The 23799-nt window shown below is 39.1% G+C and overlaps 2 protein-coding genes across 2 annotated transcripts; both read right to left on the reverse strand.

The window, feature by feature from the left end:
- Positions 1–1037: 1037 nt before the first annotated feature.
- On the reverse strand, positions 1038–10047 carry LOC105046830 (uncharacterized). The gene is made up of 9 exons (XM_010925566.4): positions 9396–10047; positions 9101–9149; positions 8932–9010; positions 8782–8827; positions 8587–8685; positions 4408–4476; positions 3981–4311; positions 3213–3364; positions 1038–3135 (listed from the first exon to the last, which is right to left on the reverse strand). Exons 1-9 carry the CDS (start codon positions 9906–9908, stop codon positions 1687–1689), a joined length of 2787 nt encoding a protein of 928 aa, XP_010923868.1. The 5' UTR covers positions 9909–10047; the 3' UTR covers positions 1038–1686.
- Positions 10048–17755: 7708 nt separating this feature from the next.
- On the reverse strand, positions 17756–23717 carry LOC105046831 (probable membrane metalloprotease ARASP2, chloroplastic). Its single transcript, XM_010925567.3, has 2 exons — positions 22215–23717; positions 17756–18098 (listed from the first exon to the last, which is right to left on the reverse strand). The coding sequence occupies exon 1, from the start codon at positions 23597–23599 to the stop codon at positions 22304–22306; it is 1296 nt and encodes a 431-aa protein (XP_010923869.1). The 5' UTR covers positions 23600–23717; the 3' UTR covers positions 17756–18098; positions 22215–22303.
- Between the last annotated feature and the right edge of the window lie 82 nt (positions 23718–23799).

Below are 23799 nucleotides of genomic sequence, written 5' to 3' on the forward strand. Positions count from 1 at the left end.
GGATAACTCGTCAAGCTATTGAGATGTTGGAATAGGTGCAACAAATGATATTAAGGATCACAGACTCCTATTACGTTTCTAGTGGACAATAGAACACCTCAACTCTCAAGTGCAGCTAACTTCAAGTTAACAACATTCAATTTCTGTACTGTACCTCGCTAAGTGGGGTTCGCCAGCAAAGTTAGGTAGGCACCAACTAAATTATGCGTGCTCCTAGGGATAAATCAAGTCTCAAGCTTCTATCGATTCATGTCTATTCTTCTTTTAGGTCTATTAACAATTGGTGACAACACTCAACCATTCAACCTGTTTAATTTGTTTAAAACTATTATAAATTAGGCTAGATTATCTATTTAATAAATAGTCAGATTCAGATATGTATATTTAACTTGTTTAATAAATAAATTAGATTTGGATTGACAGATTTTTGATCATACATCCACCTTGATCCATATCTTGTCTGAGCTGGCTCATATAATTTAATTGTTAATCCAACATTGCTGGCTCATAAAGCTTGCATCTTTTTATCACTTTGCTTTATACAACATACCAAATCTATGCAACACAAACAAGTTCATTGGCCATGGTGCCTGAGTTAACACTCATTGATCTCAAATTCTTGGCTTTTAGAGCTCTGGATGACAACCAACTTCCAGTTGACAAAAGGGACAAAATGGAAAAAAGAAAAAGGAGAACTTTAGGAAGAGCCTGGTAGGCCGATCGATGATAGGAATAGTATCTTACCACTTCTTTTGGTGGCAAAACTATCTATCTTATCAGTTAGGTTATTTTTAACTCCTGAGGACAGAGAACTTCTCCATGATTCCCACGAACTCCGAACAAGGAACACAAGAAGTCTAACTTAATTAGGACACCCACTCCATCCCCAAAGCATGTCATAAGCTAAAGCAACAAACTGAAGCAACCTATTAACTGGAACAACTTGCATTTATAAGCCTCTAACATTCCCGATTTGTTTGATTAGAATGACCGAAGGATATCAACACGAGACAAAGGAACAAAAACGATCAACAAGATGGTATTAAGATGGAGATCACATTCAATAAGAAGCTACTTGTATCCTGTTCAGCAATTTACAGGGGATGATACATGATAATATGGATACATAGGGCACGTAGCGACCTGCTGCACTTACTGGAAAAGCTCAAGCATAAACAAGGATTTGTGCTCCTAATCTGATGTACAAATCTTTCGATCACACTAGAAAGCATGTGCTTTAAACTGTCAACTGACAGAACAGCTTCTGGAACAATCAACACTGCCATAGTAAATTTACCCAAGTCCACTCCACAATCAGTGCATTGATAGACTAGCCAATTCTCCCACCAATAAACTCATCCACCAAAACGATCTAAAGAATTGTCCCTTTTTATCCCCTTCCAACAGTGAAACTTTTCCGTGTAATAAATTTGATGCCAAATTGGTTGATGATACAGACCTGAACTTGTTGCACATTATCGGACACAACAACGATGAGGTATCGCCTTGTGATCATTAGTTTGCTAAAATATATTTGCAGCATCCTAATCGACGCAACTTCGCAAATATCATCCAATTCTAGATCCACCCACAATTCGTTCCAACCACTAACTCGTTACCAGTTGCTGCTATTTCCTCTATTCCTGCCTGCACTAAAATCACAAGAGCAAGCACAACATCCAAAATTCATAGCTGCAAAGCTAAGTCAGGTTGTTGGGAGTCCTTGAGTATGCCTGAGGACTGATGAACGGGGGACCCAGGAAGCTGGAAACCGATGTTTAAATCTGGAGGACACATATCCTTATTTTGCTTCTGCTCAGTATGTGGAACTAGACCTTGCCATCGAGACTGGCCATGAAAACTTGATAAATCAGTTCCAACTAATTGGGGAAAAATAACCAATTCTTTGCTGCGAACCTTAGATTCTTCACTGCCAACTTGGTTGGGTTGCCGGAATAAGTAAGGCACGGGTCTTGTCTTCAAATCTTCATGCATCCCTGAAGGTGAGCCCGGACTTTTCCAAGCAAAATTGTGAAAGGATGCAGATCCTACTTGGTTGTTGGGAAGACCCCTGCCAGCAACTGCTTTACACTCTGCTGAAGCTCCAATAGACATCCATGCTCGAGCAGCAGCAGTGGCAGCAGCATTCATATTCTCTCTACCAGAGGGAAGAACGGCTGAAGAAAAATGTTTTGGAGCATCAATGCTGAAGTTTGAAATGTTTAGCTGGTTGGATATCCGGTCTGGCAAACCCATTAACCTTGAATGATTATTGATCCTCTGCTCCTGACTACCAATGGCAAGAGAGTTACCTACAGTTCCTGGCTGATGCTTGGGGATGAATCCCAAAGTAGTACTCAGTCTATTACTATCAGAGTTCCCTGTTGCTTTCCCATTACTCAATCCACAGAAATCCATGCTCAAGCCTTCATTTCTACTTTGAAATGCCATAGCTTCTGCCAGTTTTAGGTTGCCAGGTTGCCCCTGGTTCTTATGCCAGAAAATTATCTCAGGTGATCTTGTAGTCACCGCTTCAGAATGATAGTCTGGCCTTTGTAAAGCTGTTTCAACAGGAATGCTACTCACACTGGTTGAATGGCACAGTCGGACTTGCTCCGAAACATTACCGCAAGTCTTGGCAGAATTAACAGTTGCCTTATCCTTCTGTTGCTGTGCTGTATCACTAGTGATGCCAGGTTGGGTTCCAGCAGTAACACGGGACAAACCCTGCTTCAGTTCTATGGTACTTTTTCGATGACAGTCACTCTCCTTTACAAGATTAGGTGCTTTATTTGACAATCCACTGGTTACCTGACTCTTAAGACCCAGCCTGATGTCCTCAGGTTCACAATTCTGGGTGGCTTGCGATGCATCTTTTGCCTCCTTATTCTTTCTTGATGGCAACTTAAACTGAAAGTTTGAATTCAAACCTAGCTGCTGCAGGTTGTTTTTTTTAAGAGACAGAACAGGAGTTTGGAGTGGTTCGAATTCCCCAACCCATCCAGGGCCAAATTTTACCCCAGCAGGTAATGCTTTCTCAATTCTCTTAGATACTATTTCCCAGGCAATGGGCCCAAGAAAAGCACAAAAACGAGCCAAGCTCCTTGCATATGAGTACTCCATGTGGAGTCCTACCTGATTCAGAAAATTTAGAACCATATGAGCACAAGAATACAGTAAGTAACCCATAAAGATGATTGTTCGTTACATACAGCAACCAGCTTCTTTGTCTCGCTTTCAAAGACATCAAACACCGACTCAGGTTCAAGCATGGGCTGTTGCTCAGATATATTGTCGTAAGTTGCACGCCGATTTTCATCAACCACAAACAGCTTCCGTGCAAGCTTTGCAGGAGAACTCTTTGCTGAAAGAGAAACATAGTGAGAGAGGTAATCTTGCTTCATTCATCATGCCATGTGAGTGGATTGAAGTGAAGAGGTGAATGACAATAGTATATTTCCAGTCTGCTGGGAGTGTCAGTTCATATGTCATAAAGAATATAGATAATATGAGTTATATCTTTTTCATGCTAAGTTGTGCTATCATTGACTAACAAAATCTTCTGATGGTGTTCTTCATGGTTCTGCTAGAGATTATATGTAGCCAATCAAAATGATAGGGGACCTCTGATAGTAGCATAGCCAGCAAATCAAATTGATTGAAGACTTCTTAGTTCTAATAAAGCTACAGATCACCTCTCTTGGGAATATTGATAGAGATTAAAGCCATGGTCTACAGAGAGGAATGAGAAATTATCATATTAGATTTGACAATTGAAACAAATTTCTAGACAGCTGCTCCACAATGTCTAGTCAATTAACTGCTTTTGATGGATGTTTTAAATTTTTCAGAAAATACAGGTGCATGTCAATTATGTTATTAAGTGCTATCTCATGACATGTAAGCATCAGGAAGGTTTCAACTTTCACCATAACTCATCCATCCAAATTTTAAGGTGGAAAGCCCTTAACCATACATACCTGAAAGTTCATCTGCTTTCTCTGATTTACTCTCACCCAGAGAAGAACTACCATCTGCAAACCCATTAAGAATGACAGGAGCCTCAACACCATTAGCTTGTGCTGTGCTCAGTGCAGTGCCCGCATCCCCTGTGGAGGCAAGAGTGGCAGCAGAGGAGATGTCAGAGCCAAGTGGCTCTTGTGCAGTTCTGGACAGGGACTTCATTTGTGGCTTCTTTTCATGGGGGTTGAAATTAATTTTCTCTTCGGATTTCCCAGCTGTTTCAGCACATTTACCATCAACTCTTAGTTTCCGAAATTGTTGTCTTGCCATGTCTTGTATCGAGCGTGCCTTTTCAAAACAACACAAAGATTAAGACTAGCAACATAATCAATGACTATAAACACAAATTGCTGTGAATGAGAACTATTTTTGTTCCTGACATGCCTGTCTAAAGTATATGGTATCTGGTGCATTGTACTGCATGGCATTACTGCAAATTAAGAAGATGTCATCCTGCATCCAAGATCAGTGACATTAAGGAACAAGATTTTACAATTTAATAGTTACTAAATGCAAAAGGGTCATTTGTCCTCTTACATATACAGACACAGAGACAAGCACAGAGAGTCAGTGACCACTCAATCATTTTTCCTATGCACCACTTTGATTAAAAAGGACAAAAAACAATTTTGGAACAATGCTATCAACGATATCAAATTAAATTTGAGTTTTCCCTCCTAATTATTCAGCAAATCCATAATTTGACTGGAGCCATCAATGTTCATCTAAACATCACAGCAATTATCACAATATGTAATTTAACATCATTTACAATTCATGACTCTTACCTGCTGGAATGAAATGCATTTTATGGATTTGTTCCATGAATGCTCTATTAGTGGTTTATGATTGATATGAAGTCATTGAATCATAAACTGAGTTTGTGTATAATTCTGCAGTTATCGGTTAGATTGCTTATATAATAAATTCAGCTATTCAGTTGATTGGTTAATTAACTTTCTCAAATGAAACTTTCAAAAGATTATACATAATTTTTCCTTTAAATGACTTGCCTATTTATAGCAAGTTTGGATCGTTTCCAATTTGTACATGAACTCGAGAGCCAGTTCTCCAATCGTGGCTGTCCATGAGAAAGCACAATGGCCGTGATTGGATTGGCCTCAGGCAGTACGTAGGGCAGCATGTCTCATGGTGCCAGGTTGGGCCTACCCAATCACACCCATTGCACCAACCACGGATGGCCGTGATTGGTAACTGGCTTTCTATCCCAACTTGAGAATAGCTGCCATAAACTTCAATTGCAACTCCATTATGTGCACAATGTCTTTGCTAGTTCAATTCTTATATGGTTTCAGTTATTTTAATTGTATATGCCATTAGCAATCTTGGTTAAATTCTGGCTTAGTCTGAATTAGGAGTTTATTCCTTAATTGAATGAAGTTAGTGATTTGTTCTGTTTACACCTTTGTCAGTTTGTTTCCCTGAATTCTGCCTTAGCTTGCTCACATAATTTTGTTTTAGTTAGATTAGATAATTATACATGATGCAACTAAATTAATCAGAGTTAAATATTTACCATTCTACTTAGATATCTCATAAATCCTTGGTATCACCAAAAGATATAGGTCTTCAAGATAAAATAGTATCAGAACATAACAGGTTAATATAGCAAGCTTTAACGAATATAGTAAGGTGGTTGGAATATTGTGAAACATATTTCTAAATGAAATGAATGGGCAGCAGAAATTCACAAGTGAGATGAAAGGAAACCTTGGCTGAATTGTGAACAAAGTTGTTATGCTCCTGGAAGTTTGATTTTATAATGTATCTAGCATACACAGGCCCTAGAACATAACTAAAACAACATTCTGTGGTAAAGAACAAGGACAATCTTAGATTGAAGCCCACATAACCATAACAGACACACATGATATGCAGAAAGGTGAAACCTTGTCCTTTCAGTTATGATGCTCCCCTCCTTAACTGTAGAACATCAACAAGTACCACCTATCTTAAGATATGCAAAATGCAAGCAAATCCAAGAGCAGGTCAAGGGGATATAAATAAGTAGTGTTGAAATGCTGAATTGGAAAATGAAGTATACCTTATAATAATTCAAGGCGACAACCAGATATGCAACTACAGAAACAGGCTCATGAAGAAAATTTCGATGCTAATGAAGATGAAGCAAATGATATCTACTTTAAGGATAAGAGCCACCCATACTCGAGCTCTTATGCGAATTAAGCATATGGGGAATAGGATGCAATAAACAAGAGAGGGAGCTAAATAGAGAAAGCTTCTAATAAAGATGGTATCAAATACTTCCATCATCAAGCTTGGAATCACAATGCATGAAAACAATTTTTTCCGTTAATGCAAGTTTCTTATTAATATGACAACGCCCATCCCCACCATATGCTGGCAAGTGCCGTGCCAGCAAGGCATGGAACATGGCAAATGCTGCCCACTGACTGGACAGGCTATGGCAGAGACACTCAAATCCTTGCAAGAAGCAATATTGTTGAATTCTTCAGCATGTTCTTATCCCTGGAAGGTTAAGTCAATGATTTATCACATGTATCAAGGATAATTAACGTGATCGGAACTACTTATGTCACTTTCTAATTATTCAGCATTAATAACATGCATATTGATTTACAACAACTATGTCCATTGTTTTTGCTAATAGAGTGTCATTCCGGTTGTAAGCAACAGCAACTTGATATTTAATCAGAATACCAAATAATCATGATTGACCACGATTTTGTTTGACATCAGTACTTTGTCGATACTCTTCTTCAATATAGTTGCTTGAGCCTTTTAACTTTTTCACATAGTTCCAAACTTTTTAACTCTTCTGCATCCTTTGCACAAGGGTTAGAATCAAACCAGAGCTTACTTTCATGAAGATCAAAAATGACATGTGAATGAAAACATATACAGGAAGCATACAAGTTTGATGAGCAAATGAAAGATGCAAATGTGGATGATATATGCTAGAAAAGGAACAGAGTTACAATTTGATATAATAAACAAGCTTAGGTGCTGCATCATCAACACATGATCAAGTAATTTAAATGGTCATATGTTTCTTCAACAAGAACAATATCGAATTCATGTCAAAGGATTTAAATTTGGAAAGGATGACCTAAGAATAACTGGATGGAAGTGATTAAAGGTTTGGGCAGACCATGCATTTTATTAGGTCATGGCCCTACCAAAATAAGGCTGCCCATTGATATTGGGGTCATGTAAACAAACTAAGTCAAATGATTTTGTGTTTGTATATCATTGAATCATGGTCCCACCTAATCAAATCTGAGCAAACAATGCTATATAGTTTGACCATGAACCATGAATTACATTTGCTGAATAATTCCTTATAAAGCACTTTTTAACACAGTCTAAAAACTTTTTATATTATATGGTACAAACAACAAAAGCAAGGGAACAATTTGGTTAAATTACATGTCCAACTCTTTTCCTTCCTAAAGTAACTCCCAAGCATATCTGATAATCAATATAACCTGGAAATATGGCTCAATTACATGTAACAAGGCAGCTCCAATTAACAGATAGGTCACCTTTAAGGAGGCACAAGAGTGGGAATATCAAGAAATTAAATTCAGAAAATGCCATTAGGTCAGCCAAACCGTGCACACACACACACACACACACACACACACACACAGAGAGAGAGAGAGAGAGAGAGAGAGAGAGAGAGATTTAGCACATGGATCCAAATCCAATCATATAATATAATTAAAAAGCATCGCTAAATGATTTAACACATGGATCAAAAAAGAAAAAGACATCAAAAAATAAATTGAGAAGCAACCTCGAAACAAGTGACCAATCATAAAACCCAATGTTGATTTCAGGCAATCAATGCCCACTGTTTTCAAAGGAGTAAAATATCTAACATGTCACAATATCATATGGTCGAACAAGAATCCCCAAGCAATGTTCAGAATAGCTCTCATCATTTCCCATGAAGAACTTTAATGTCTACAAATGTCTAAATAAGGAAAGGAGTATTACATGACATATGTCTGTCTTGGATGAGATGGAGGACAGAGTCCCATGGTAGTCTACTGATTATGAGTTGGTGGAGACTTTTGGGTTAAGACTGTTGAAAAATTTGGAATCTCTTGTTCAGGCAAATGATCTGTGCACCTTTTTTTATGATGGAACAGAATATTTGGCGGTGGAAACAGCAAGGTGAAGGGGAACCGCTTCGCTTTTGCCACCTGGTGGGCAATTTAGAGAGAAGCAGCAGATGCATGGAGAAAGAAAGACAGAACCAAACAGGTGTCCCCCAAGGTCGTTCAATGATTTGAACTAAGCCCGGTGGCTCAGTAAGGATTAATATTACCAAGGGTTTGGGGCTACTTTTCTGTGTTGATTTACTGCTCCAGGTATCAACTAGGGGTTCATGGATACAATATGGACTGCCCCATAAAGTTTGAGCTATAGTTTAAAAGAAATGAGTTTATCTGCTCAACAAAACCAAAAAAAAAGAAATGCAATGCCAATATAGAAGGAAAAAATATTATACACTAATTTTACCAAAGATAGAGAACTTCATCTAATACTAACCTCAAATTGCTCGAAGAAGCGGTAGGCATTGCTCGCAAGCTTCTTGCTTACAGTGCCGAAGTCCATCGGATGCTCAATTACCTCATGATAGTCTGGAAGCTGCAAGAAAACCATCACATTCATGATTGTTTAAAGAAATGCTCACTACTTTGTTCTTGTTACCAGTAAGTTTCCAGTGACATCAATTTAGCAAACCTCTTCTGGATCCACTGGCTCTGCAAACGCACCATACGTGTCTTTCCTGCAGAACCAAAGCAAGCCCAAACAAACATTCAGCAATTAAATCAGCAGAAACTGCAGAATAAGAATGCCATAAACTAAACATCAGGAACTCGAGTATCGCACTTCTGAAGCTTATCGAGAATGGCCTCCAGTGTTTTCCTCTCCGGTAAAGGGGTTCCTGCAAACGAATTGGATGATAGCCCTGCACAAACAAAAATAGGCATTTTAACACCAAAGATGACATCTTTCTCGACTATGAGAACAGAAAACAAAGATTCACATAGAATCTGACCTGAAGCAGAGCCCTTCGACCATCTCCGAAGCTCTCTCTTGCCTCCTCTCTTATTAAAAAAAAAAGAGAGAATACAAAAGAACATGAACAGTACTCAGATTCCTTACGATAAATACTAAATAACACAAATTAATGCAGAGAGGAAGGCGAAAGGGAAACGGAAAAAAAAGCCTTTGTTGCTTGGTTAGGGTGCAAGATAGCAGTTATTGACTCCCCCACAAGGTTGGTGGGGGACCAACGAGAGAGAGAGAGAGGACATGAGGTGGACAGAGGTGCAGTAGGGAGAATAGTGTACCTCCTGGTCACCGGATCCATCCGAGCCTACGCCATCGTCACAGCCCTCGGTCCTCCTGTTCTTGGGGGGCTTGATGGTCTCCTCCTCCTCCTCCTCCTCCTCATCGTCATCCACGTACGAGGAGGACGAAGCGGAGGACGAGGATGAGGACATGTGGCCGGAAGAGGGAATCCTCCGAGACCTACAGGCAAGGACTGGCGAGTCGGAGCACCGCTCATCCCTTCTGGAAGGAAAGACGTTGGGGAGCTTGAGAACGAGCTTGAGCTTCCTCCTCCTCCTCCTCCCGTCTTCTTCCTCTTCTTCGTCGTCGAACTCATCGTCGGTGAAGTCGTTAAGGGGACGCCGACGCCGGCGGGGGCGGAGGGTGCGGCGGGGGGGCTCGGGAGCCGGCGAGGGAGGAGGAGGGGAGCGGTGGAGGACGACGGGAAGAGGGGGATCGGGACAAGGGGGCCAGCCCTTCCGCTTCTTCCGCGGCCGGCCCCTCTTCTTCGCCGCCGCGGCCTTTGCCATCATCTCTCTCTCTCTCTTACTCCCTTTCTCTCTTACCAACTACTACTGGGACTGATGCTTAGCCTCTCTCGTTCACCCTCTCTCTCCTCTCCATCTCTTCCACCGTTACCGACTCTTTTTTTTATTATCTTCTTTTTACTTTCTTTTCTTTTTTTTTTTGTCAGACAAAGGAAATAAGGAAGGGGGAATAGATTAAAAAAGATGGTTTGGTTCCGAGGCTATTTTTTTAGGTTGGGAGTCCAGACGTGGGAGAGCGGGAGGGACCAAAGAGTTGCCAGGGGGGGCGGGTCCGCTGTTCCGCCGGATCTGGAGGGACGGTGATGTCCGAAGGAGGCCAGGTTCGTCTTGCTTCGGAGTATGACCCAGCGTCGCCGTCAACCACGGCCCTCGACTCTTCTTAGCATGGGGCGAATTAGATTTCATGAGTCCAACGACGCGAAAATTGATGCACATCTAAATTAATTTAGTATATGTCACGCGTCAAGATACAGGTCTTTCTAACATAGGTCATGCTATGGAGGTTCTTCGTAGCTCGTATTATATTTTTTTATCGAGCTTTCCTGCCCGCATCCCAGTCACTCCAAAATATTGTTTGGATCTAAAAATTAGAGCTTCATCACGAAATTACTTTATTTATATGAAATTTAATATAGTACCGGCTAGCATAATAATTATAGGGTTATATTATCCTAACATGGATTTTACATTTTAAAGTTATTGTGATATTTGCCTAGAGGTCGAGTCTTATCTTCTATGATTCTTGAGTGCATGGTAGCATCTTAGGTATGCAGACAAGATTCACCACAAAACTCTCTCAATCCCTACATAGTTTTCTCAAGATATTAAAGAGAATTTTTTCAATATAATAAAAAGGAGGAAGTGATTGTGATTTGTTATATTGCTTATAATACTTGGTTGGCAAGGAATGATTGTATTTTCTAAGATATGAGATATGGCGCTAAATTTATTTTTCTAAAAACTTCCATTTGGGCTCATGAATTCCTTCATTTGGTTGCCACAGAAGGATTTTTGATAGTATGAGTAATCTATGACTCTTCTTTTGTAGATTTTGTATCTTTGCAATAAATTTTTTTTGAGAGCCACCATCCCCTATTTCCTCAAGATTAATTTTAACGGTAGCGTGCAAGAACATAATACTTCTGATGGTGTAGGGTTTGTTATTAAAAGAGCTAGTAGTGATTCATAATAGCAAGTAGTATTATAATTTTTAATACCATAGTTCTAATGGCAGAATTGCATGCAGTTTGGGAGGGATTAAATTATGCTACATATAAATTGAGGACTTCACAAATTTATTTAAAGAATGACTTTATGATGGTTGTTAGATGGTTTTCTCATTCACTTTTTATCAATGATAGTCTGCATTCACTATTACATGATTGTTGATAAATGATGTGCTCATTAATTGCTCTCTAATGTTGTTTCATATATTTGAATAGAGACTAATAGTATTACTGCTTCAATGGCATGTTATATGTCGAACCATACAAAATAAACATTAAAATTTTTTATATGTATACCCTCTTAAATATTCAAATTTGCATAAATATCCTTTCAATATTGATATCTGCATGTATACCCTCATAAAATATTTTTTTTTGCATATATACTCATATCATCTAACATCGTTAAAAATTAATGATTTAAAATTAACATGACTAAAATATTCTTATGGATAGATATGCAAAAAAAAATTTATAAGGATATATATGTAAATAATAATTTTATGAGAGTATTCACGCAAATTTGAATATTTGAAAAGATATAGACACAAAAAACCCTTAGCATAAATACACCTCTCTTGGTTCATTAATTTTTTTATTCTAATAGAAAAAAAGTAACATATATAATTAAAATAATAAATTTATTTAATTTATTAATTTATATAGATAAAATAATCTTTTTATCAAATGATAGATTAAAATTATTTTATTTAGAAGATAAACATATCGTAATCATCCATATTTCTTCTAATATATAATAATATACTTCTAAGAAAAGTATTTAAATCTGATATTAGATGAATAGCTTATACATTTGTATAGAATAGACATAGTTATAAATTTGGACATTATGTAACAATAAGAATTTATAATCTATTATATTTTATTTTAAAATTTTTTATCAAAAATATCTTTGTGAAGTATATAAGGTATATCATATTGTTATAAGATAGACATAATCGTCCCATCTTGCATAAAATAAAATAAAATATAATATTTTTATATATAAAATATTATATAACATCGTCATTATGTTGTTATATTATGTAATATATTACTATATTGTGGAGTAAGAGGGCCTAAATCTATCTAGATGAAATAGATAAAAATTAAATTAGAATTTTTTATGTGTATATCCTTCTAAATATTCAAATTTATATGAATATCCTCATGAAATTATTATTTGTATATATATCCTTATAAATTTTCTTTTTGTACATCTACCCATAAGGATATTTTAGTCATTTAAATTTGAAACTATTAATTTTTTTAACGACATTAAATGATACGGGTATATATGCAAAAAAATAAGAAAAAAAGATATACATACAAAATAAGTATTTTATAAGGATGTATATACAAATATCAATTTTAAAAGAATATTCACGCAAATTTGAATAGTTAGGAGGGTATACATGCAAAAAATTCTTAAACATTATTGATATCTTTTGTTGTTCTTTTTGTTTAGTTTTTAAATATTTTATTTTTCAAACCACACATATGTATCAATTTATATTTAGTTTAATTTAATGTATCCAATCTACCCCCCCCCCCCCCCCCCACAAAAAAAAAAACCAAAAAAGGGAAAAATGTAGAACTATAACTTCACTTTGAGTTTGTGGAACTTTTTTGATACCATCAACAAGCGGGCTTTTAGCATCTTCGGATGGGAGAAAATGGCCTTTACAACTGAAATTCTTTGGTAGTTTCATCCACTTATCTTGACATGCATTCTAAGGATTTTTCTTTCATGATGCCTGACTAAAAAAGAAATATAAACTGAATATCCTAAAAGGAAAAGAAGCATGACCACCAACACATCTCATAGTATATTTAACCTATATGTTTTCATTATTATGATGAAAATTACTGTGTTGGATGACCATCTCTACTCTCTTGAGATCAGGGTTCCTCATTTTTATAGATTCTAGTTTATTTTCTCTACTTTTGCAAAGTCACCAAAAAGCATCTTTAACGAGAAGAGATCATTTGTAGCCCTCAATTACATTTCTTTTCCATTAAAACATCACAAGCCTGATTCCAAACATATCCATTTTGACCGCATTTTAATCGATCTATGCCCAATTCTAATCTCCATCATTGATACAATTAACCAGTGAATATTTTTGTTAGTACGCATATGCGGAATTTTTTTCCGTTGATTTTAGTAAAACTAGTATTAAATATGTGCGATGCATGTGCAAAACTTTTTTAAATAATTTTTTGTCTTTGAAACTCTAAAAGAAATCTAGATTTATTCTCAATTTTTTTATAATTCATATAATATGAACTTTTTTTTTGTTCTCGAAACTCTCTAACTACTCATTCAATCCTTACATTTCACTCAATGTTCATCTTTTATCACATGTCATGAAGTGAGACGGTGGGAACGAACGACGTTTAAAAGTTTTCATTAAATATTGTGGAATATATTAACCAGCATACGCTAAAAGAGTTGCTCCACAATGTGTGCCGCTCTGCCCACGTCAGATCCACAAAAGTGTGAGGAATCAGCTAGAATAAATATTTTCTCAGCTGGAACGGGACTCAAGTCCACATCCTAAATTCCCAAGATACCGTAACAGGCTCTAAGCCGATTTAGTAGATCCAAACCCAACTCAAATAGACCCCAAAAGATAAGTTGACTAGATCCAGCCTAGGTGATCCTACATTGAATCCAATCAGACTCCACTCGACAAATCTTAGTTAGTATGTAAGATAATTTTAATTTTTGGTTTATCATGGGTTTGATCCATCCAATAATTCCATGGTAGGTTCATTCTACCATGATTTCACTGTGCGATGAGGAGCATGGTTTTATCCGGTTCCAGCGGAAGATTTGGTCGCCGGAGGGAGAAGTCCCGTCAAAGACGGCTCCAGCTGGAAGGGGGATGATGGCTTTCGCGGACAGCAGGGCTGGTCCGTGATTGCGTCCACTCAATGCCAAACCAAGATTTCAACGCCTTTTTTCCACACTTTTTCCTTCTTTGCATCATCCTCCTGCCCTCCATAGAAAACTAGAGCACTTTTTTTTTTTTCTTCTTTTAAAATTTTCCATCTTTCTCTTCAACTGAAAATATAAAAATTCTAAAATAATAAAAAACTTAAAGCCTTTGGAATTTTTCTGTGATCCAAATAGCTAGGCGCGTCGGACAAGACTTGAATTGTCGCAAATCATGACATGGGAAGTTATGAGAAGAGTTTTTTATCCCTACGTTCAATCCTTGATTAAAAATCTCATAAATGTTATGTCTGATCCTCCTAAGCATGAGATATTTCGCCAATATTTCTCTTATTTAGTCACCTACGAGCAAGTAAAATTTTAATAGATATTTCCCACTTATTTCTGTTTAAAGTTGCCGAGTCTGTGACTTCAGTACGAGAATACGAACAGCGAGCAAACAGTTATTTCCGCATTGCTAGTTTTCTAAGAAAGGTTTGTTGTGATTAACAACGGAGATTCCAATTATCATAAAATTAAAAAAAAAAAAAAAAACTTTCTTTAAAAAATAAGATAAAGAAATTATTTCGATGATCAGATATTTGGAGGAAACTCTGAAAAGGAACCCTGCTGTTTGTTGTCGAAATGTGAGGGGAAAAGAAATCCATGCAGCCAATGACCTGAGGGACCACGCTTGATGGTTGCCCGCCCACCAAATGTCTTAGTTATAAATGATGGGTCCACCTGTGTTAAAGCATCCGAACATGCCTCCAATAGTTCCAATTTTCGTATCTTTACCCTGAAGCAACTATAGTAGTGGATGTCCTATTTAGTCCTTTTTGTGACCTTGCCATAATGTGCAAAATCAAATTACAAAACTTTCATCCCAAATCAACAATAGCAATGGCGATAGAAAGAAGCAATGGATTTGGTTACAAGCCATATTTCATAAACCCATTAGCCAATAAGAATTATATCTTGCACCACATGCACTATGTCACTAGGATTCATTCCTATATGTCCCATTCATCATGCATTTTTCTCAACAACTGGCCTGCAAAAATATGTCTCGATGATTGATATGGTATATGACCATGTTAGAGTATGGAGTGTAAAATATTACTTTTCTTGGCCAATACCCTCTTGGTGATATGTAGGTATCACACAGGTGTACCCACACGTCAATTGAAGGTGCAAGGTTGGATATTTTTAATATTAAATACTAATATTTTCTTTTCTTTTCTTTTGTGTGAGAATTCATCTGACGTCGGAATGCTGGAGTCGATGGCAAGGCGGGCCTTCCGAGAGTGTAATTTGCATAAAAATTCTAACCGAAGATGGCTCCGACGAGAATCCTCCAATGCTCAAGTCAGAACTCTCATTCAACACAGAAAGAAGCATGATTGAAATTTCTCTGCCGCCCACTGCAGATCCATCCAAAACTGCTGGTCCCTCCGAAGTTGCTAGTCTCTCCGATGCATCCTTGGGTCCCTCAAGAGTCGCACCCGACTCCTCCCACCTTCAAGGTGAGGTCGGCAATTTTCGTAGCTCAATTGGTTAGAGCACCCATTTGGTAAGCAAGAGGTCAGTTCGACCCCGAGAAGAAGGCAATAGATGAAAAAGATCAAGAAGAGGCCATGAGTTCGATGCTATGCTACAGGGACTTATTCTATATAAATAAAGAAACTCTATGACTAAAAAATAGAAGGACAGCCTGAGACCGGCTTTCAGGGATTCTTCGTAAAGGCCTACTCGACCCTGATGAGGAAAAGCTATCCATTCCCAGGGAACAGTGACCTCCAGCCTGAACTCGGCTGGAACTTGATATTTCAACCTAATCATCTCCAAATCTTTCGAGATAAGGACGGAGTTCACCCTAAACGGACCATAGTTCGGGACCTCATTTTGTTCGGGCCTACTGAAGAACAAGCTACTTCGGACTCTCGATCCGCACCTCTCACGTCGTCACCCAAACTCTAGGTAGATGAGGATGATCTCGATGCACTCATGATGAATAACAAAAGACTGATCTACAGAATGATGCGGCCGAGCAAATGAGGGGCGAAGATGGGGTCGACGATAGCTCGACTTCGATCGAGCTGAATCTCCAAGAAAGCAAAGGGGAAAAGTCCCCCCCCCTCTGAACAGTGAAAGTAGTGAAAACGAAGTTACAGCGGTCCTTATTTATAGGAAGCCCGAACAGCTCCGATATATTGTCGATTTACCTCTCCTGTTTGATGTTTGACAAATGTCAGCCTCTGATTAGTCAAGATGTGACTTTCGCGGATTTGATGATTCAACGGTCCAGATTTGAAGATGATTCACCTTAGGAAGACGATCTTCGACATGTGCCAACAGAGGACAGTTTGATGAGATCATCCTCGACCTCGAACTAGTACTCTCTTTAGCCAACCTATTGACAGCTCGATCTCGAGAGTAGAGGGCATCTGTTGTAGATATGTATCTCGACCTCGACTGTAATATCCTTGGCTCCGATTAAGCTATGGAAGATAGATGCCCATCAACATATGCACACACGATAGAGATGAAGGTCGTCGGATATACCCCATCGACGAAAGTTCTCGACCCTCTGATCTATTTTTAGATCATTCTCGATCAACCTATTTTAGATCGCTTGAGATCAATATGCACTCTACAGTCTCCATGACCTCGGCTTAGGACGAGCTACCATAACTCATCCACGGTCAAACTATATTCTGCATCGATAAATCCGGCTCTCCTTCTAAATTAGAAAAGTCTGGATAAATTGAAATTCCTTTACGATCGAATCTTTCATAAAAAAAAAATATCTCATCCGAATTAATCTACGCAATAAATTCAAAAAGCTATCCAGACTTCGAGATGGATATAGCTCTAACTCCTTTATAAATAAAGGGGCTCTGAAACCTTTAAAGTAAACTCTCGACTCCCTACTCTCTCCTCTTATAGTTCTCCATCTTCTAACTTGAGCATCGGAGGATCTTCACTAGAAAATACTTCCTACTCTCTCTTCTCATTAATTTTCATCTCCTAACTTGAGCATCGGAGGATCTTATCGGAGAACATCCCGATAAGGACTTCTTTGTAGGAATTCGGACGGAGCTCCAATGGCTTATCCACCTCAGCCATATCCACCTTGGCGGCCGACCTCAGGTGGAGAGATCAGGAGCAATACTTGACGCTAGAGGGAGGGATCCCATATCAAATCCGTATCCGACTCAAATCGTCCAGATTCAACACAAAACTATAATCACTGGGATCTAGTTCGCTCTGCTCGGTCTTTTCCAAACAAAATAACTGAAAGGATATCTAAAGAGAGAAGGAAAGAATAGAAAAATAGATGGACGAAAAAGAAAACCTACCGAAAAACAAAGAAAGGAGAAAGAAGAAGTGAAGTAGTCACCGAAATCTTCAAAAATCCCTCTGAGTTATACCATGAAGGAAGATGGAAGTTCTTCATCCAGATCCTGAAGCAGTGAAAGAACTTTCAATGGACTGAGGAGTGCCAAAGAGCTTTTACCGACCAGCTTCATGCTGTTAAACAAATTTTGGCCTTGGATGTCCCTATCCGGTAGCACCTTAATGCGACCGATCTCTAGTCGTCGCCAACCTATCCTTGTCTTGACAGTACTCGATTGGCAATTTCATTCAAAACACAACATTCATTGGACAACAACTGTCTCTGTACTGATAAAGTAGTCACCACTGTCACATTCCGAAAATCTCGAGCGACAATTTTATATCCCATGAATCACATCCTGATCATGCGGAATTGTGCCCACTACTTACCAACTAAAATTCCAATTGGACCTTCGAAGAAGGTACGTTATTATTCTGCTTCTCATGCTCCTCTCCTCTTTCTATTGAACGAGAGTATTGACTTGAATGTTGAAAAATCCTTGCTACAGCCATCTTCGATTAGAATTTTTGTGTAGATCGTGCTCCCAAAAGACCCACCTCGCCGTCGACCCATGCATCCCGACGTCAGATGAATTCTCGCATCAACATCTTAAAAAGAAAAAAGAAGAAATGAATGGAGTATCTGGCATGCCACGTACAGATGACCAATGAAAAAGTCTTAGATGAATATCCATAGATAAAACCTTCAGGAGCATTAATTTTAGAATGTTAATTTATAAAGGCCGTGCTAAATAATGCAGGCTTTGTGTTATATACAACCAAGACTTTAGAGGAGATGGTTAATTTCATAATAAGAGAAATAAGGACAAATGCCAACAAAGTCTGAAAAAAAAGCCTCTAACAAGATTTAAAAAGCAATAAACTCGGTGATTCATTACTGCAAATAAATAACTGATTTGTAAGAGTCATCCAAATCTAAATAAGAATCGACATGTGAGCTCATAAGACAAAATGCTTGGAGAGTAACAACTACATAGAGCACAACAATATACTGATGCAGGTCACCCCGTATAAACAAAGTAAATAATGATTTTTAGAAGACTCGACTGAGACATCGCACAGATAAAGAATTGCTTAAAGAGTAGCACCAAATAGAACATTAGTAAAATGATGCAGATCTCCATGTGTGGCCAAGTATATCATGATCCTCAGAAGACAGATGAAAAGACCAAAGACAAGAGTACCAGTTAAGCCATACCCGTTTTCAGAAAACCAGAGGAATTTTATGGCCACAACATTGAAGTTCTTGCCCAATTTTGGTCAAGTTCAGCTTTTAAGGAGAGACTGAAGGAAAATGATAGTGAGAGGAGGAAAGAATTGACCATATAAATTTCTGCTGGTATTATATAGGAAAACATCAAAAAACTGGAAAAGAGAAAAAATGCCTGTAAGCATAATGCTATCACCTTTACATCTCATCATTATAATGATTCATACACTGCATACGTGCAATTACTTCATCTGCTCTGCTGCATGATGCATTTTTAAGAAATTGTCAGGCATAAGCAATTTTACATGCAAAATGATGAGTAGTACACCACATTTTAAGGATTGATATCGGTGCATGTACCAGACAGCTTCAAGCTAATTTACACATATTCCCAACCTCATTGATGGAAGAAATCCTCATCCCCTATATATGGATGATTAATACATCTAATTCACTAGACTTCTTCAAGTCACAAAATTTACTGAACTCAAAGTAGCTATTCTGTGTAACAAAAGCAGCAGAGTGGATTGTAATTAACTGCATGCCACATAACAGACAGCACTCACGGGTATTAATGTCCAAGAAGTTCAAGATAATGCTGACAAAACATTAATAGCTAGCATATGAAAGAAAAAGATTAGTTTTTCCTAGAATGCTGATCATATCAGCAAACACACCCCAAAATAGGAATATGAACTTTGCACTTTGATCAAATGACTGGATACAATTCTGACCATCAAATGTAAGAAAACGTCAACATTCAGGATTCCATGAGAAAAATCAGAGCTATACAAAGAAAAGGTTCCATGGAGAAATTACTTCAGAAACAATTTCTTTTCAGCAGCATAAGCATTCAATAAAAACTGCAGGTTCATCAGTTGATTGCCAGTCAGATTGTGGTTCAGTTCATTGAAACCATAATATGTCATCCATCGCAATGTGGTAATGACATAATCACCAATTTACTAAGGCCAATTCCAATGCCGATAGCGAAATAAGATATCATTGATCACATTTCACATTCAAATGGGAACCAACAACATACATTAAAATGCTTTTTCAGCCTTTTCACCCATTTTGGACAATGCATTTATGCTTTTGTTTAAAATGCACCAGTTTGGTTTTTAGTACACTTTGGTTTTGAGGGAACTATAAGATTTTATCTGACTAAAACCAAATTCATTTAAATATAATTAGGTGATGCTTATTGCCTTCAAAACTGTCTCAGATGAAGGGAAAAGATATTACTAGACATGAAGAAAAGAAAGCTTTAATACAAAAATCATAGCTCAAACAGATCAGACTTGTTAACCACTTGAATCCATATGGAGTCATTATATATGAAACATGTGATCAATGTGCAAATGAAACTCAGAAGATATCTACAAAGATTGGGAAGTTTAGAATCCAAAAATAGGTTCCAAAAACTTTAGTTGCTGGTATCAACTCCTACATCTTCAGCAATCAAGACTTTATTATGAATTACTCTTTCTACCACAACGAAAATTTCTATGGTTTCCACATCAAGACAGCTTTCTAGCAGTCAATGACTGTTTATGTTGCTAAGGGAAATGCTCTAACAAGCCTCTATGTATGGTGGTGCTTCAATCAAATTAAACTATGGCTAGTATACAAGACAATCTTAGACAACTGCATTCCTGGGAAACAAGAGGCAAAAAATTGCAGATATTTGTGCAACCGTAAATGAGGGCAAGGACTCAATATATGCCTAACATGGTACAATATTGAGATGGTAACCATACTTGTAAACACATCATAGTATAAAAACACAATTATTGACATTTTTGAAATGGCTTGCATACTTCTTACCTCTGCTGACACCTTATTGATTCCAGCCTGCAGCCATTCTTACCCTTTTTATCTCACAAAACATATTCATTCTGCTCTCTCAAGCACTCACCTAATGAGTGGATTTATCCTCTGCCTCCTGCTTATAACTATCATCATGTGATGTGCAGAAATAAGTAAACATCCTGTCTAATAACACACCAAGCTCTCCCCAAGGGTTGCTATCCTTTCTGGGGTGCATTACATCATAATAAAATGTAATTACAAACATTTTTGAAATTGCTCATACACTCCTTAACTCTGCTTATGTCCTAGCAATTCCAGACTGTGGCCATTCTTATGCTTTATATATCACCAGACATATTCATCCTGTTCTCTCAAGCACCAACCTGATGAGTGTATTTATCCTTGGTCTCCTGCTTATAACTAACTTCATGCCTTGCACAGAAATATGTTCAAGATCTACCTTCTAATAACACATCAACCTGTCCCCTAGGGTTGTTATTTCTTTCCGGGTTGCACAGCAATATACTTGCCATTACCTCGATCTCTCATATCGATGTATGAGCATGTCCAGCCATGTTAACAGCTTCATAAGCATGGCCTACTACTTTGCCTTTCTCAATGCTTTTGTAAATCATCACAAGCCTTCTAGCTTTTTACTTTGACTACTCCTGCAGAAAGACCTATATAGTATTCTCCTTCCTCCATTGCTACTACATTTTTTAATGCAACTCTCCCTACATATCCCTAAAGCTCACACATTTCTTACCATCCAAATGGCCACTTATCATCTAGATCTACAATTGTTATTTCTATATCTCTTAAGTTCTCTGCCCATCATAATGCCTGTCCTAAGGGCTCTTCTGATGTTCCTTCTGATATATCCCCTTTGTTGGATACTCCATCACCCATACATAATGCACCTAATGGCCCACAATGCTGATATTGTTTTTGGCATTAAGTGTCACACTTTGACAATTTTTCTCTCTTTATGCCTTTCACCCTTGACATCTCAGTCCATATTTGCATCAACTCATGCCTGTTAGGAGCCTTAATATTAAATTGAGCTAGATGGCATCCTTGGAAGCTCTACAGATGGTTAAGGAGCTTTAGGCAGTTCTGTGCACTCATCCTGTAATGGTCCCCTGCTAAAAGAAATTATTCCTTCAAAACTGAAGCAAAGTAACAGACAACTTCTTTTTGGTTTCTATAATCAGTATTTAGTTTTTCCAATACCTAACTCACCATACAAAAAGTCACAATCAAGACAAGTTACCCTAAGGCGCTGATAAATAATTGAGTTCCCAATCGAGCTTATTTTTCTTACTTCCTGCAGACTATGTTGGTTCCCACTTTTTTTTTTTTTTTTTTTTGTATTTGGTTTAGCTAATTGATTCAAATAGGTGGCTAGCTCTATTTTGATGATCCTTAAATACACAAGCCAGCTGCTCATGTCTTTCAGGTTATATGAACATCAACATAGTTTCATAAGAAGTGAAATCCACAAGATCCTTGAGCCAAAAGGCAAGTATAAAATAATTGACTTCACATTGCATGTATATATAAATTTATTCCCAGTGTAACAAAGTAGTTTGCTTTTTTACTCAAGAATAATTTTGCTAATTTACAACACGTGAGAGGCATACCTTGCCAGTTCGAAGTAAATTAAGAAAACTTTTTACCTGAGTAGGCTGAGTTCACTGTCTAAAGCCATCCCCAAAAGTTCCAACTTTCTGATTTCTGAATTCCCTTCATCTATCCAGAGGCCTAATCACAAAATCTCCTTGATAAAATCAAGGTTTAGAGTGTCACGGACCATGAGGAAAAGCCCAAGCATGACAACCAGCAATATCCCAGATGACATAATTCGCTGTTCCACCTCCCGGGGAATCTTCCTTCCACCTCTAGCTGCCTCGACAAGCAGAAGAGCCAACGATCCGCCATCAAGTGCAGGCAGCGGAAGAAGGTTAATCGCCGCAAGGTTAAGATTAATCACAGCTGCAAATTGAAACAACCCATCGGAGCTGGACCTCGCAACCTCCGCCCCGACCGCAATGATCGCCACAGGGCCTGAAACTTTCCCGGCGGACTGCGAGAAATTCAAGAAAATCTGCTTCAAGCCATCCAATACAGTTGATGTCAACCCCAAGAATTCCTTGCCGGCGAGCGTCGTAGCCTCGGCGAGGTTCCTCGGCCGGACCTTGGAGAGCCTGAAATTGGGGGACAACTGGACTCCAATCCTCCCGGTGCCGTCCGAGCTCTCGTCGGGAACGACATTGAGTTCCAAGGATTCCATCCCCTCCCTCGCCACCTTTATTGCCACATTCCTCTTGGGGCTCATCTTGATGAGGTCGACGACCTCCGAGATGGAGGGGGCCGAAGCACCATCGACGCCGAGGATAACGTCTCCGGGACGGATCCCGTCGCGCGCGGCGGCGGAGCCGTTGCGGACGTCGGGAACAAGCACACCGGGAAGGGGATCCTGGACAGGGAGACCGACGGCGAGGACCTGGGTGAAGACGATGAGGTAGGCAAAGACGACGTTGGCGGCGACGCCGGCGGAGATGACGAGGAGGCGGTCGAGGATGGGGCGGTTCTTCAGGAGGTCGGCGTCGTCGGTGGGGATGTCACTATCGGGGTCGTCGTCGGGGAAGCCGACGAAGCCGCCGAGGGGGAAGGCGCGGAGGGAGTACTCGACGCCGTTGGCGACGAAGCGGGCGAGGACGGGGCCGAAACCGATGGCGAACTTGCTGACGTGGATGCCCTGGAGGCTGGCGGCGAGGAAGTGGCCGGACTCGTGGACGAGGATGATGGCGGCCAGGACGGAGGCGGCCTCCAGGACGGACTGGGCGCTCTCGAGGCTGGCCGAGGCGATGGCCTGGGGGACGGAGGGGGTTCGGCGCCGCCGCCGCCATCGAGCGGGGAAGAGGAGAGATTGGCCGGTGGGGGTAGGGGGGTAGGAGGCTTTGAGGAGGGAGTAGGAGATGGTTGGGGGTTTTGGGTACGGGGAGGAAGGGGGAAGGGAAAACGTTGGGGTGGGGGAGCGGGCTGACGAGAGGTTTATCATCCTTTTGATGGAGATGAAGTTGGATACTTTTGGAGTGTTTTTTCCAAAAGAATTCTTTCCTTATTTGGTTGTTAGGGTGGTGATGGGGATTAGGGTGGGGAGGAAAGGAGTGGAGGGCAGCAAGCTGCTTTCCGTGTGGATATTTTGAGGGTGAGCTTCCCTGCTTTTCAAGTTACGTTGCGCGCGATTGCGAATTATGA

The sequence above is a fragment of the Elaeis guineensis genome, chromosome 6 (genome assembly GCF_000442705.2).
Source record: "Elaeis guineensis isolate ETL-2024a chromosome 6, EG11, whole genome shotgun sequence".
Classification (NCBI taxonomy): Eukaryota; Viridiplantae; Streptophyta; class Magnoliopsida; order Arecales; family Arecaceae; genus Elaeis; species Elaeis guineensis.

What these genes read in the sequence shown, in the direction of transcription:
- LOC105046830 (XM_010925566.4), bottom strand. Translation starts at nt 9,908, where the DNA reads ATGATGGCAAAGGCCGCGGCGGCGAAGAAGAGGGGCCGGCCGCGGAAG. An exon ending in ATTCTCGATAAGCTTCAGAA is followed by an intron (nt 8,828 to 8,931) that starts GTGCGATACTCG and finishes TTGGTTCTGCAG; the next exon opens with GAAAGACACGTATGGTGCGT. An exon ending in AGACAAAGAAGCTGGTTGCT is followed by an intron (nt 3,136 to 3,212) that starts GTATGTAACGAA and finishes TTTCTGAATCAG; the next exon opens with GTAGGACTCCACATGGAGTA.
- LOC105046831 (XM_010925567.3), bottom strand. Translation starts at nt 23,599, where the DNA reads ATGATAAACCTCTCGTCAGCCCGCTCCCCCACCCCAACGTTTTCCCTT.